Source organism: Lissotriton vulgaris, chromosome 3_1, assembly GCF_964263255.1.
Source record: "Lissotriton vulgaris chromosome 3_1, aLisVul1.2, whole genome shotgun sequence".
NCBI lineage: Eukaryota > Metazoa > Chordata > Amphibia > Caudata > Salamandridae > Lissotriton > Lissotriton vulgaris.
Window position 1 is genome coordinate 1,890,919,455 of NC_141689.1, and position 13,760 is coordinate 1,890,933,214.

The window sequence follows — 13,760 nt, forward strand, 5'->3', positions numbered from 1 at the left end:
TTATCCTACAAAGACCGGGGAATTGAGCTGTGAGTGCAGATGTGAGTGTGAGAAGAAGAGATTAGCTCACACTTGGCTGAGGAAAATGTTCTATGGATGGGTTTTAGTAATTTGCAGGAATTACCCATTTTGACTGTCAGTATGGACAGGAGAATGTGGCTAGCTAAGTGCAGTGTGTATGAAGGGATTGTTGTGAAAGCTTTGTAGAATGAGATGGCACTAATTGCCTTGAAGACCAATGGAGAAGAGTTTAAACAGTACTCACAACAGGATGACAATCAGCAAGCTGGGTGTCATTGGAACAAATTGGTATGTGTTTATGGATTCCTAACTGGTGTGGTACCAAAGTGTTCTAAAATCTCACGATTGCTTGAGAATAGTGGCAAAGAATGAGCCGCATACATTTAAATGTTTAATATACCACTTAGTTTGCTTTTACCAGATCACATACTTCTCCAATGCTGATGCTTAATTTGATCATTTATTGGTGCGTAATGCAATCATTACTGAGCATAATATGGGATGCTTGGGTATAAATTATACTCATTCCAGAGCCTGAGATCATAAGAATCTCAATCTCCGTTTCTCAATTCACCAGGATCACCTTGAGCTGCAGCTGTCCAATAATATGCCACACAGATCTGTCAGCACACAAAAAACTAGGAGCCCAAATCAGAAACTCATTGACACCTTTTTAACTAGCGGGGGGAAGCAAAAGGGGGATTTGGTTCCATATATTTCAAATATATTAACACTCTTTTGAGAATAATTACATGACTGTCGATGTGCTTGCGGCATGCAGATGCTGGTGTTTGGTGAGGTCTACTCTTAAACTATGAACTTGGCTGAGATTGCCAGCCTAATCCACAAAAGCCACCAAAAATACCTTGAATCCATTTATCAATAAGTCTCAGCTCTTTATCACTTTGTGCCAGTACTGACCAAGCACTTAACCATATTTTGAATGAATAAATATATTGGAGGAAGGCGAAAAGTTGAATCACTAACAAATATCTGATTTCTTCTTAGGAGACAACAATGGATGGTCTCAGCAACTTGACAAACTTTATGAAAAGCACTACGAAGTTATTTCTTCATATCTGCTTGAAGTGAAGCCAGCTGAGTGCTGTAAGTAGTTCAACATTTTCAATATGATACTAATTTTAGAACAGGATTCATCAATAGCAGCACTATTTATTTATTTATTTATTTATTTATATTTGTAAGGTTTTATATAGCGCTGGCTAGACCCGGGGGTATCAGAGCGCTTTACATGAGTATCAGACCATAGTTGCATGTTACATCGTTACAAAGGTTATACAGTTATTAGAGCATATCTACATATTCGGTTGAGACAAACGTAAGGGCATATGCACAAGGGAAAAAGTAGGCAAGGGGAGCGATTCAGGGGGCAAGGGGGGAGGGGGGAGGAGCAGGGGAAGTGGACAGCGAATGAAAGAGGGAAAGAGGAGGGGGAGGGTGAGAGAGACAACATGAAAGAAGAGGGGGAGGGTGACGGGGGCACAAAGCGGTAGATGAGTAAAAGCTGCGTCCAAAGTCCAGTAAGCTGTGATCCCAGGGGAAGTGATATAATTCCCCCAACTCAGATGCAAGGGGCTCCTTTTTCACAGTGGACTTTCTCAGAGGGGTCTCTGAGACTCCAAGGCCTACCTACTGGATCCTTCCCCAAAAAGGGGAGAGAGAGTGCTTTGGCAAGGGGCGCCATACCATGCCTCAACTATGAGTGGCTCCCTTATCGCTGTAGACTCTCTCAGAGGGATCACTGAGACTCCATAGTAAAAGTAGTTGGATTTTTCCCCAGCAAGGGGAGAAAGAGTGCTTAGTTAAAGGGTACAAGGGACAGGGCGCAAGGGGCGTAGCAGGCAAGGGGAGAGATAAGGGGGAGGGGTGAGGAGCAGGGGAAGTAGACAAAGAATGAAAGAGGGGAAAGCGGTAGGGGAGGGTGAGATAAAGCATGAACAGTGGGGGGGGTTGCTTCATGCAGTTGACGCTCTCAGAGGGGTCTCTAAGACTCCAAGGTCTACCTACTGGATCCTTCCCCAACAAGGGGAGATGTAATGCTGACATGAATGTAAATGTCTCTGTCCGGCTCTCATGGCCGCCGGACAAGAGCTCTAGGGAAGAGCTCTGGGGTTAGGGATCTCCAAATATGGAATAAATCCCTGAATAACCCTTAGTGCGACCTAGAATCACCGAAGCTATCATTGAAGGAACAGAGCAGAGTAAAAACAGAAGGATCAGAGCTAAAAATCGCAGGAGACAACATACCTGGTCAGTAAACAACTAGGCTGACCCAGCTCATCGGACTCCACGGACAACGGACCTCGGAGGACAAGCCTCACAGCCTGGACACTCGGAAAGAGGGCGGACCCACAGCGACGGCATTGGGAGCCATCCGATGTCACCCTGGGCTGTTCGTGGCTGGGAAATAAGAGGTTTCCACGACTGCACCTCCGGTGCTGGGAAATAACAGGTTTCCGCGACTGCACCTCCGGTGACTGTGGGCAAGATCCGGTCACTGTAAAGAGAAGGAGCGGAGCAGCCTCGGCGAACGACGGGCAAGGTATGAGCACCCTTACCCCACTGCGCTGCCCCCCTCCCTTAATACACACAAGGGAGAAACAAATCGGGTGGAACTGAGAGGAGAGGGAGAAAGCGGCACGCCTGACCCTAAAATGGCGGCCGCTTAAGACAAGACATTTCACATTCACACGATCCCCTCGGTACTGCCTATAATTACCGGCAAGAGATTTATCCTGGCATGAACAGTGGAGGGGGTTTGACCATACTGAATGTGAGAGGAGCAAACCCAGACCACGAGCAGAGAAGGGGAAGGAAATGGTCTAACCACATTGCCACATTGCCAGCAAAGAACATCAACCCAGGGGCATAGACACTGAAAGGGGACTGTCGACATACCAAGATAGGGAAGGGAACCATCCTCAACCCATAACTGATGAGTTAAAGTGAAAGGGGACTAACTACAGGAGTGGAAAGTAAGAAAGTGCACTCCCCCACAGAACAACAACAGAAACAGAAACGGCGGACATCTTGTAACGGCTAGCTCTACACCAGACCTCTCTTAACTCAATAAGGGATAGTTAAACTAATTCCTATGGCATGGTAACGCAACTATAAAGGTATAATTAGAGTATAGCAGAGGAAACTATACTTACCACGAAATATTGGTACTTGATCTATTTTCTAATCCTTTGACTACCACTGTACACTTGCAAGGGATCAATTCAGAACAAATCATCATAAGACTTACAACGGGAAGGGAAAATGGATGATAGATACCGAGCGACGACTGGCCCCAAAGCACAGAGTATAAAATATCCTCCTACTCTATCCAAAAATGCTGCCAAAAAGTTCAAACATAACACCTTGAGAAAAAACCCGGACATACTGTTCGCTGACCCATACTTTGATAGAGTTAAAGGCACCATAATGAATGACTTGATTTTCCACACAAATAAAACAGCGAAATGGCGCAATGCCCTCACAGAAATGCTGTTCATAAAAGTTATGAAAAACATCCCTCATGGCACAAAAATAATGACTTCCCCATCAAAAAGATGCAATGCAGAATTATGCATCACTTTATATAAAACGGGAATAGTGCTGATACAAGCAGCCAATAGGGACCTTGAGGAATTTGAAAAGACTTTCCTAATAGTAAAAGAAGCTCTGGAGAGACCAAGATACCAACTACCCATGACCCCACATGAAGTCACTCTTGACAACAATGATACTACAACTAGAGACGTCAACCGAACCGGGGGCCATAACACTCAAACTTCCAGCTTTGGAGATATAACTTAAATTGAGATGGCAACCCCAGAGAACGAGAGAGAAAGAACAGAGAGGTCTACCAATCTGGCAAACGAAGAGCAGGACCAGGTCCAAAGGGAAGAGCTGATGCCGCCACCATTCGGTGCGAATTTGCTTGAAGAGGATACTTCAGCTCCTAGCGAGTCACTACATGACCCGATACCTCTCTCGAATTTGATACCAGAGTCTTATAGATCCCCACCCACAAATTCACTACTTGCATCGCACAACATATATAACACACATGACATCTCAAATAGAATCGGAAGCGACAACCCAACCAAGGATACAAAGGACAGAACTGTGAGAATGAGAACAGATCAATTACGGAGAAGAGCAAAATGCACAACCCGAACCGGCAGGTCAATCCTCCCTAAGAAATCACCCCGAAACCAGAAAGAAATTAAGGAGCTCCAGAAAATAGTAGGCAACCTGGCACAAGGCTCGATGAAAATCTCACATGCAATCGAAAAAATGTGGGAGATGACGGTAAGCACGCACTCCAAGGTCTCGCATATCCAGAATCTAGTACTCTCCGCACAAAAAAGGAATGGCGAGATGGCCTTGTCTCTAAAAAATAGGCTCAATAGACCAGACAGGATGAACCCCTTGTCAAACGAAGAAACCCTGGCCTTACTCCGAACCTATGAACAACCGGCCCGGGGGAGTGAGGAGAGAATCAAAACAGTACCAATTGATTCTAAGAGAACATCCAGAAAGAATGACAGAAAAGCAATCCACCTCAACCTACAACATATTCAGTTAACAGCAACTGAATCCGAAAATGGGAACCTCCTTAACTCAGATAAACCCTTGAATTGCCTTCTACTCAATTGTCGTTCGGCAACCAAACATGCATCAGACATAGCAGCCCTCATCATCAATAAGGAAATCGACCTGGCAATCCTTACGGAAACATGGCTAAAGGAATCATCCTCTCCCGCCATTGATCTCTTAGTACCACCTCACTATAACATTGTGAGATTAGATAGGCTAAGGAAAATAGGAGGAGGTATAGCCTGCATTCACCGATCAGAGATAGAGGCCAACCTGATCCAAGCCGACCCCCTAGAATCTTGTGAATACCTTGGTCTGAATATAAGATCATCAAGCAATCAAAAATGCAACTTGCATGCATTTTACCATCCACCAGGAGATAACGCAAAGTTCACAGAGCAACTAATAGAGATCATAACGGCCAACTCCAATCCAGATGCCAACAACATATTCCTGGGAGACTTTAATTTACACTGGGACGACGGCAATGACAAACTGGTTAATTCGCTTAAAGAGTTCCTCGCCGAACTAAACCTCACACAAGCATGCACCCAACCTACTCACGCGCAAGGAGCGACCTTAGATTGTATTATTTCAAGAAACAAAGAGTAATCAATCCGCGCTATAGATCCGTGTGATTGGTCTGACCATCACGCCATAACATTCGTGATTCCCACAGTGAAAAGGGGTAGGACTGTGCAACGCCCCAAGTCCAAAAAATTGATCCGAGATATAAAAGAGGCGAATATTGAGCTATTGGTCGAAAGCTGCGAGAGAGACTTAAAGCCACCTAACGACATGCAGAATGTAAACGAGCTGACTGATCACTACATAACCTCAATTGGAAATATCGTCAATGACACCATGCCTCTAAAACTGAAAAGAGTCACAGATAAGCCAAAGAATCCTTGGTTTAGTGGGTCACTGCATGAGGACAGGCGCAAACTGAGAACAGTCGAAAGAAAATGGAGGCAACACCCTTCCTCACCAGAGCTGAAAGCCCTCAGAAAAATCAGAAACGAATATAACAAAAAGGTAATCAATTCAAAAAAAGAATTTATAAGAGCAGAACTTGACAATGCCAAAAACAGACGACGAAAACTCTTCGAGATCCTAAAGCAGCAATCAGATAAACTAGCCAAATCAACTCAAGAGAACTCAAAAACTCCCTTAAGCTGCGAGGCATTCTCCACATTTTTCTCGGAGAAGACCAAATCGCTAGAGGTAGAGCTCTCAAACGCTGCGGCTATCCTCCCGACCCAACCTTTGCCGACGAGCGAGGCCTGCGTGACAACAGAGAGTAGTAAGACAAAAAATAAAGCAAACTGGGACACATTTGAATAATATGACCAGGACAAGATCGCCAAAACGCTGTCGGAAATCAGACCGAACAACCACTATCATGACCCTTTACCTGCAAAATGTGTAAGAGAAATCAGCCACATTGTGGTTCCAATCTGGACCAAAATAATAAGCGCTTCACTTACACAAGGGATCCTCCCTGACTGCCTAAAAACAGGACAAGTAGTGCCAATAATCAAAAAACCGACAGAGGATGCATCAGATCCGAATAACTATCGACCAGTAACCAACATCCCTTTACTGGCCAAACTAATTGAGAAATGCGTGCAGAGCCAATTGAATCAACACATCACCAAGTTCTCCCTACTAGACGAATGCCAATCAGGGTTCAGAGCAGGGCACAGCACGGAAACAGCGATCCTGCATATTGTCGATGACGCGCTACAAGCCCTAGACCAAAATCAAGCATGCCTATTGATTCTCCTAGACCTGTCATCTGCTTTTGACACGGTAAATCACGAAGCACTATTGACCAGGCTACAGGACAGGATGGGATTGTCCGGAAATGTGCTGAGATGGTTCAATTCTTTCCTAAGAAACAGAACTCAACGATTCCTGGTTAACCAAGCAATCTCACCCCCTTGTCCGAATGCAATTGGGGTCCCGCAAGGCTCAACACTATCCCCAGATCTATTCAACTTGTATGTCGAACCTCTTACAGACATTCTTCGGAAATCAAAGATATCCTACCACATGTATGCAGACGACACGCAAATATACTTAAAGATCGCCTCCCTTGATGACATAGATCTAATGAATGAGACACTAAAGATGGCTTTGCAATGGTTAACTACGAATCATCTGAAATTAAATGCCCAGAAAACAGAATTCTTGCTAATTTCACCTCCAAGGAGCCACCCTGAAGTAAAGGAATGGACCAAATTGGTGACTGCGCTAAACTGCACACCAACCCTAGTCAACTCAGCTAAATCACTAGGAATCACATTTAGATGAGAACCTCGACATGAAAGCCCACATTAATTCAATTACGAAAAGTGCCCGCTTCCATCTGAGCTACTTAAGAAAATTAAAACCATTCATCTCAGAGGCAGATCTAAAATTGGCTATACAATCCCTAGTTATATCCAGGATCGAATATGGTTGCTCTACATTAACTGGCCTACCTAAAACATCCACAGCACCACTAAAAGCTTGTCTCAACGCTGCGGCAAGACTCATCTTTGGATCTAGGAAATTTGATCATAAATCTCCTCACCTGAAAGCACTAAACTGGCTACCTTATGAGGCCAGAATTCATAGAAGATAGCATGTATTACTCACAAAGCGGTGCACTATAACACGCCAGGATACCTAGCCAAGAAAATTAAGCTATCGGGAGGAAACAGACCAGCTAGAAGCGCCAAGGAGCTGCTGTTGAGGCCAGCCATCTTCCGAAAGAAAAAGACCTATGATCGAGCATTCTCTGGAGCTGCCCCCAGAGTCTGGAATTCACTCCCTCCAAGCATTAGGAAGATTCAAAATATTGTAACATTCAAACGGGAATTGAAAAGCCTTATGATGAGTAAATACCCTGCATAGGGAAGCCGACAGATCGCTGGTATGAACATTTACATCAGTTGAAGGGTGGCCCTCTTCATGAATACTATCATTGACAAGAGACTGACTCCACACACAAGCCTCGGCTGTATCCTTATCGCTACCACAGTCCTATGCGAAACCATAGCTGTTTTTCACAGCCAAACTATATAACCTCTACCTCACCTTATCCATTGATAAGGACCGTGATATAAGCTAGGCCTTTCTCACCTTTTAATGCTAATGGCACATGTGTTTGGAATATATATATTTAGGCACCCCTTATAGCCATAGTTTCTTTTACCTCATATCTGTTTGTTTTTATAATTGATATTGTACTGTCAATGTGTAACCTACCTCGATGTTAAGCGCTCTGATACCCACGGGTCTTGTTCGCGCTATACAAAACTCTATAATAAATAAATAAATAAATAAATAAATAAACGTAATAATTTGTCATAAGGACGGTTAGAGAGCAGTGTTAAACTATGCTGTCCTTTTATCTTGCTTTACTGATTGATGTGATATTCTGCACCCGCTTGTATTGGCATTATGACCAGCCCAATAATCAGCTTTTATGCCTGGAAGTGGCTGGAGTGAAGGTAAAGGGTATAAAATCCTCAAATTTGTGTTCCTTACACTTATACCTATAAATAGATTTTGACGATTCTTTCTTGAGTGATAAGGAAATCTGTTTCTAAAGTAATCAAATAATGCGCAAATGGCTCATGAGGCATTTTAACCAAAAACATTAAGTAAGACAATCTCTGCCTTGTTGTTTTTTATCCCCATACTTCAAGGAACAATGTGGAGCCAATATCAAATCCAACATGTGTGTTGTGCATGTTTATATATGTGTGTCCAGGTCCTTTTTGTCACTTTTTATCCACAGGGTGTTTGATCTTTGGAGGAAATCTACAACCCTATACATATGCATATTTTTTGTCCTTCAGATCATTGTTACCTGCATGACAGGCACAACTGCCTAAATGAGAAAGGTATTTATTGTGCCCTTTTCTCCCTCCTGGTCTTGAAAATACGCCAAATGGGCGCAGAGACTACCAGTTGAACTATAAATTAGGTACATAACACCTATAGTTCACGTTACTATTTTTGTATGATACACTTTCACATTTACATCCATGTGAGTAAGGTGGGGACCTTTGTGCAATTCCCGTCCTGAAGAAGGAGTTTTCACACTCCGAAACATGTCCATGTAGACGCACAAAAGAGGTTAATGTACATAATTATACACCAGTAACCTCACACTGCACCCCTTTTAATGATACCAGCCGGGGGCTTAATTAAAATCCTTTTTTTACTCCACGAGCCAGGTATTTTTTAAGTATCACTTTCACCACTCCACCACTCACATTCAGTACCCCACACACATTCACACATAGTCCACAGAAAGTGCTCCCACGCAGTCGTCGGTCGTAGCACGCCGCATCCCGTAGAGGGGTGCGAAGACCCCGATGATGAAGCATGACACCAAGGGGCCTGTTGGTGTGTGAGGGGTATTTAAACAACACTGTGTGCTCCCCACCATAGTAGGGACCACCTCCACCTCCCAAGTGGATTCTATTTTGTTTAGTAAGCATACCTAGGGAGACTGAATCCACTTTTTCTCTCCCTCCCTCTTTTGTTATTTATAGGAATTCCCATAATGCCTTGCAGGCCAGGACTGGCCTGTAAGGGCAAACCAGCATTTCCTCTGCTTGTTGTGGCCCCAGGAGAATGGGGTCAACACCAAATGTGTGCAAGGGTGCAGGGGGAGCTGCAGGAGAACGCAGCTTCCCCAGCATGAAAAAATAGAAGTCCCTCCCTAAGTCTCATGGGGACTTGAGAAGAATAACCCCTCAAGGGTTCAGCCAGCATTTTAACTCCTCTTGGGCTGGGACTTGTGTTTTACAGCTGGAGCAGGATTGAGAAGCGTGCCAAGGGATGAAAGGCTGAGGTGTAATTGCACTCGTAGTGCATTTACTAATACTATTTCTTTCAGAGGGACTGAAGTTCACGTGTCTAATGTGAAGTACTTGATAAAGGTGATGTCATAAGCAAAGTGGGGTTCTGTTGCCAAACACTCCTGCTAGGATGTCTGGCTGTATATGTGTAATCCTGTTATGTTATGTTATGTTACGATTATTTATTGTGCGCACAGATACTCCAGCCAAGGAGCGTCCTGGCGCAGAGGCAAGGTAGCACGTAACACAACACCAGGCTAAGAACAAAACTAAGGGACAGCTAAAACAGGAAGGTTTTTATAGCCCTCCGAAAGGTCAGAAGGTCCTCCAGCAAGCGGATTTCAACAGGCAAGGAGTTCCATGCTGACGCAGCCATTACCTTAAACGAGCGGCCTCCCATACGGCTAAGCCTGAATCTGGGAACCACCGCAAGGGCCAGACCCTGAGAGCGAAGGCTACGGGCAGGGACATAAAAAGACAGGCAGCTCGACAGGATTTCCGGGCCTGTACCTCTCAAGATTTTAAAAGCAAAGCACAAAACCTTGAAGAGGATGCGCTTCCTAACCGGAAGCCAGTGTAGGGAGCGAAGGACACCTGTCACTGAGCAGAATCTGGGCAAGCCCACAATCGCCCTTGCCGCAGCATTCTGAACCCGTTGTAAGCGGGTTAATTCGGCCTAGTTGGCCCCAGCCAGGAGAGAGCTGGCGTAATCCAGGCGGGAGATGATAGTAGCCTGGATCACCAACTGCCTGGTCGGGGCGTCAAAGAACTTGAGAACAGGTCTCAAGCCTCTCAGGAGACCGAAACAACAAGCCGCGGTTCTTTTAGTATGGCCTACAAAAGAGAGGCCCGCATCCAGCCATACCCCCAGATTTTTCACTTCCGATACCGGGATCGGAGTAGGTCCCAACTCTGAGGGCCACCAGTGGTCACCCCACAGCTCCACTCCCTTCCCGACGACCATCACCTCTGTTTTAGTGGCGTTTAGCTGGAGGCAATTGCCTGTCAGCCAGCTAGCCACCGCCTTCAGTCCAGACTGAAACCTAGGGGCCTCAATCTCCGCATCCCCGCTGAGAGTAACCGCCATCTGAGTGTCGTCGGCATATGAGACCAAGGTAAGGCCCCACTGCCTAGCGACATCAGCCAGCGGTCTCACGTAAAGATTGAATAACGTGGGACTCAGCGAGGACCCTTGCGGAACCCCCATGGCCAGTGGCTGGTAGTTGGACTTGAAGGGAGGGATGGCAACACAGAAGGAGCGGTCATCTAAAAAGGAGCGGAACCATTGCAGCACCTGACCGCCAATGCCAGTCTCCTCGAGCCGGCGTAGGAGGATGCTGTGATCTACCGTATCAAAGGCGGCGCTAAGATCTAACAAAATAAGCGCCGCCGTTTGACCAGCATCCAACTTTGCCCGGAGATGTTCCACCATCACAAGTAACGCAGTTTCCGTACTGTGCCCAGCACGGAATCCGTTTTGTGTGGGGTCGAGGGCCTTGGTCCGAGTCAGATGTTCAGACAGGGCCAGGTTGACGTGGACCTCCGTGATCTTGGCTGGCCAGGGTAACAACGAAATGGGGCGGTAGCTTTCAGGCTTGGAAGGGTCCAGGGTGGGCTTTTTAATAATCGGGGACACCACAGCTTGTTTCCACTTAGATGGAACAGTCCCTGTTTCCAAGGAAAGGTTGACAAGGGAACATACGGCTGTACGTCCCATAAAAGCTTGGTCTCGAAAGAGAGCAGGCCTTACTGGATCGGATGGAGACCCAGATTTGACTTGCAATGCAAGTTTGTCAAAACCATCCAAGGTGAGGGGGGGGAAAACAAGCAGTGTAGTCTGATGGTGGACCCCATTAATATTTTCCTCAGTGAACCCTATGCTGGGGAATGTGGTTTCATCTGTGATGGCTTTAAGGGGCTGTAATTGTAATGCATTCTAATGATCCACAAATGTGTCTGGGAAGTGATGCTTAAACATGTATTCTTGCTGCTGTGCTTAGGTGAAGAACCCAGACTGCTAGCCCTTAAGATGTAGAGGTGCATACTTCATGGTCAGTAGGAAATGCTCAGTCAGGATTGTGTGTCACCAAGGCAGGGTTGCCTATTTTAAATGCTTGTTGGGATAATGGGGGGCGGTCGCCACTGGGCTGGTGCCAGTGCGCAGGGCCCTCGCTCCAGGTTATGTTCAACTAACTGCATTGGGGGCAAGATGATGTGCATACATGGGAGTGGTGGTACTAGACCCCACTCCCCTACAGGAGGGGTGGAGATGTTATGCAATGTAACCAAGTAATTCCAACAGCTTATATATATTTGTAAATTGGTGCATAGTATTGAGTAGTGTGTGTGCTTAATACATGTACTCTTACTTTTATAAATCAAAGTACAGACTGGACAATCAATTATTGAATGTTATTTCTTCGCACCTGCAAATGGCGATTACTAGCCCACACCACCTTCCTTGAGTAAGCCTCAGACTGCTCTGCAACGCTACCCTCTGAGAGTCAGGCGCTACAATTGGGTGTTCGGTTCTCAGTGAAGGACAAATGTAGGATGTTGTCTGTGCAGGCCTCACAGATGCTGCCTCGTTTTCCAACAGAAGTACACCTATAAAATGTAAAATGCAACTACAATGTTATCCTATGGGAGAGGCAGGCCTAGCAGCAGTGAAAAAAACGAATTTGAGAGTTTTCACCCCTAAGACATGCACAACTTAAAAGTACATGTCCTGTGTTTTAAGTACACTGCACCCTGTACTCTGGCAGGGCCTACCTTAGGGGCAACTTAAACGTGAATTCAAATCAAATGAGCTTTATTCGATTTTAGTCATTTAAAATCACAAAAGCATACAAACTCAAAAAAACAAATAAAAACATTTGATATATACATTAATTTAAAAGGTAAATTGAGTTCCACAATGTGCGTAAAGTACATGTTATATGTATAAAAAGAGAAGGTTTGGGCCTGGTAAAAGGTGTATTTGCCAGAGGGCATGGCAGTTTAACTGCACATATAGGCTTTGCAATGGCAGGCCTGAGACATGTTTAATGGGCTACTTCAGTGGGTGGCACAATCAGTGCTGTAAGCCCGCTTGTAGCATTTAATTCAAAGGCCTTGGGCACATGTAGTACCACTTTACTAGGGGCTTACGAGTAAACTAAATATGCCAATTTAGTAGGAGCCAAAATGATCATGTTAAGAGGAGTAGGCACATGCACTTTAAAACTGGTTCGCAGTGGAAATGTGTTCAGAGTCCTAAGGGCAACAAAAACATGGTCAGAAAAAGGGGAGGAGGAAGACAAAACGTTTGTTGGTGACCCTGCAGAAAGTGAAATTTTCCATCTTCGGTCACTCTCTCCACACGCATGCAGTTTTTCTTTCTATTGGTAAATCACTTATCGGCAAGCATTTGCAAAGCCAACTGGTCTTGTGTTTGCTGCCAGTCCTTGGGCTTTGTCAATGGTGGGGAGTTGCTGGCGATTGCCGGCTTCAAGACAGCAGGTAAGAGCAGGTGGAGGCCGTCGCCACCAAAACTTGTGCCGCCTGGGGCAGACCGCACGCCCATCCCCTCCCCTTGCTACACCACTGATCTGCATTGTTCTATTTATTATCTTTGCAGAAGACATAGGGGCATATTATCAAGCAGGGCAATAAAATTATCGCCGTTTTATCGGCAGAAAACTGCTGCTAAAGTGGCGATAATGGGCTTGATAATATGCCCTGGAGAATTCCAATAGAAGCCCATGTTCACACTAGAACAGGGGTTTCTATTGGAATTCATAAGGCCATATTATCAAGCCCATTATCGCCCCTTTAGGGGCAGTTTTCTGCCGCTAAAACGGCGATCATTTTTAACGCCCTGCTTGATAATATGCCCCCAAATTTATAATTGTCTGCTTAATGCTGTTATGTGAAGAAACGAATGGGAGAGTGTGCAATGTCAGATTCAATCACTGCGTTTCTCTATGGTAATAATGTCTTTTCTGTTTTCTCTTTTCTCTGCCTCCGGCAATCCTCTCTACTCCTCGTTCAGTGCTCGGTCTGGTGCCAGCAGAGTGTTTGTGCCGCGGTCTGGAGCTGGACTGTGATGGTGCCAATCTGTACTCCGTGCCTGCCATCTCTTCAAACGTGACTATGATGTAAGTGGAGCGGGACAAGCCGTGTCTTAGGCTGCAGGGCCTTCACTGTCGCCGCTGCAAAGTGCCTCGTAATTGCACCGCCTCTAATTACAGAGGCATGGCTTATATTTGAGGCTTTAAGAAAGGC

The 13,760-nt window shown here is 45.3% G+C and overlaps 1 protein-coding gene across 1 annotated transcript in view; it reads left to right on the plus strand.

Moving 5' to 3' along the window:
• RXFP1 (relaxin family peptide receptor 1) overlaps positions 1 to 13,760 on the plus strand; it is a 955,071-nt gene that overhangs the window by 522,494 nt on the left and 418,817 nt on the right. The window contains exons 3-4 of the mRNA XM_086962355.1: positions 1,030 to 1,128; positions 13,528 to 13,633. Of these exons, the coding sequence (XP_086818481.1) occupies positions 1,030 to 1,128; positions 13,528 to 13,633 (205 nt within the window). The remainder of the gene's footprint in view (positions 1 to 1,029; positions 1,129 to 13,527; positions 13,634 to 13,760) is intronic.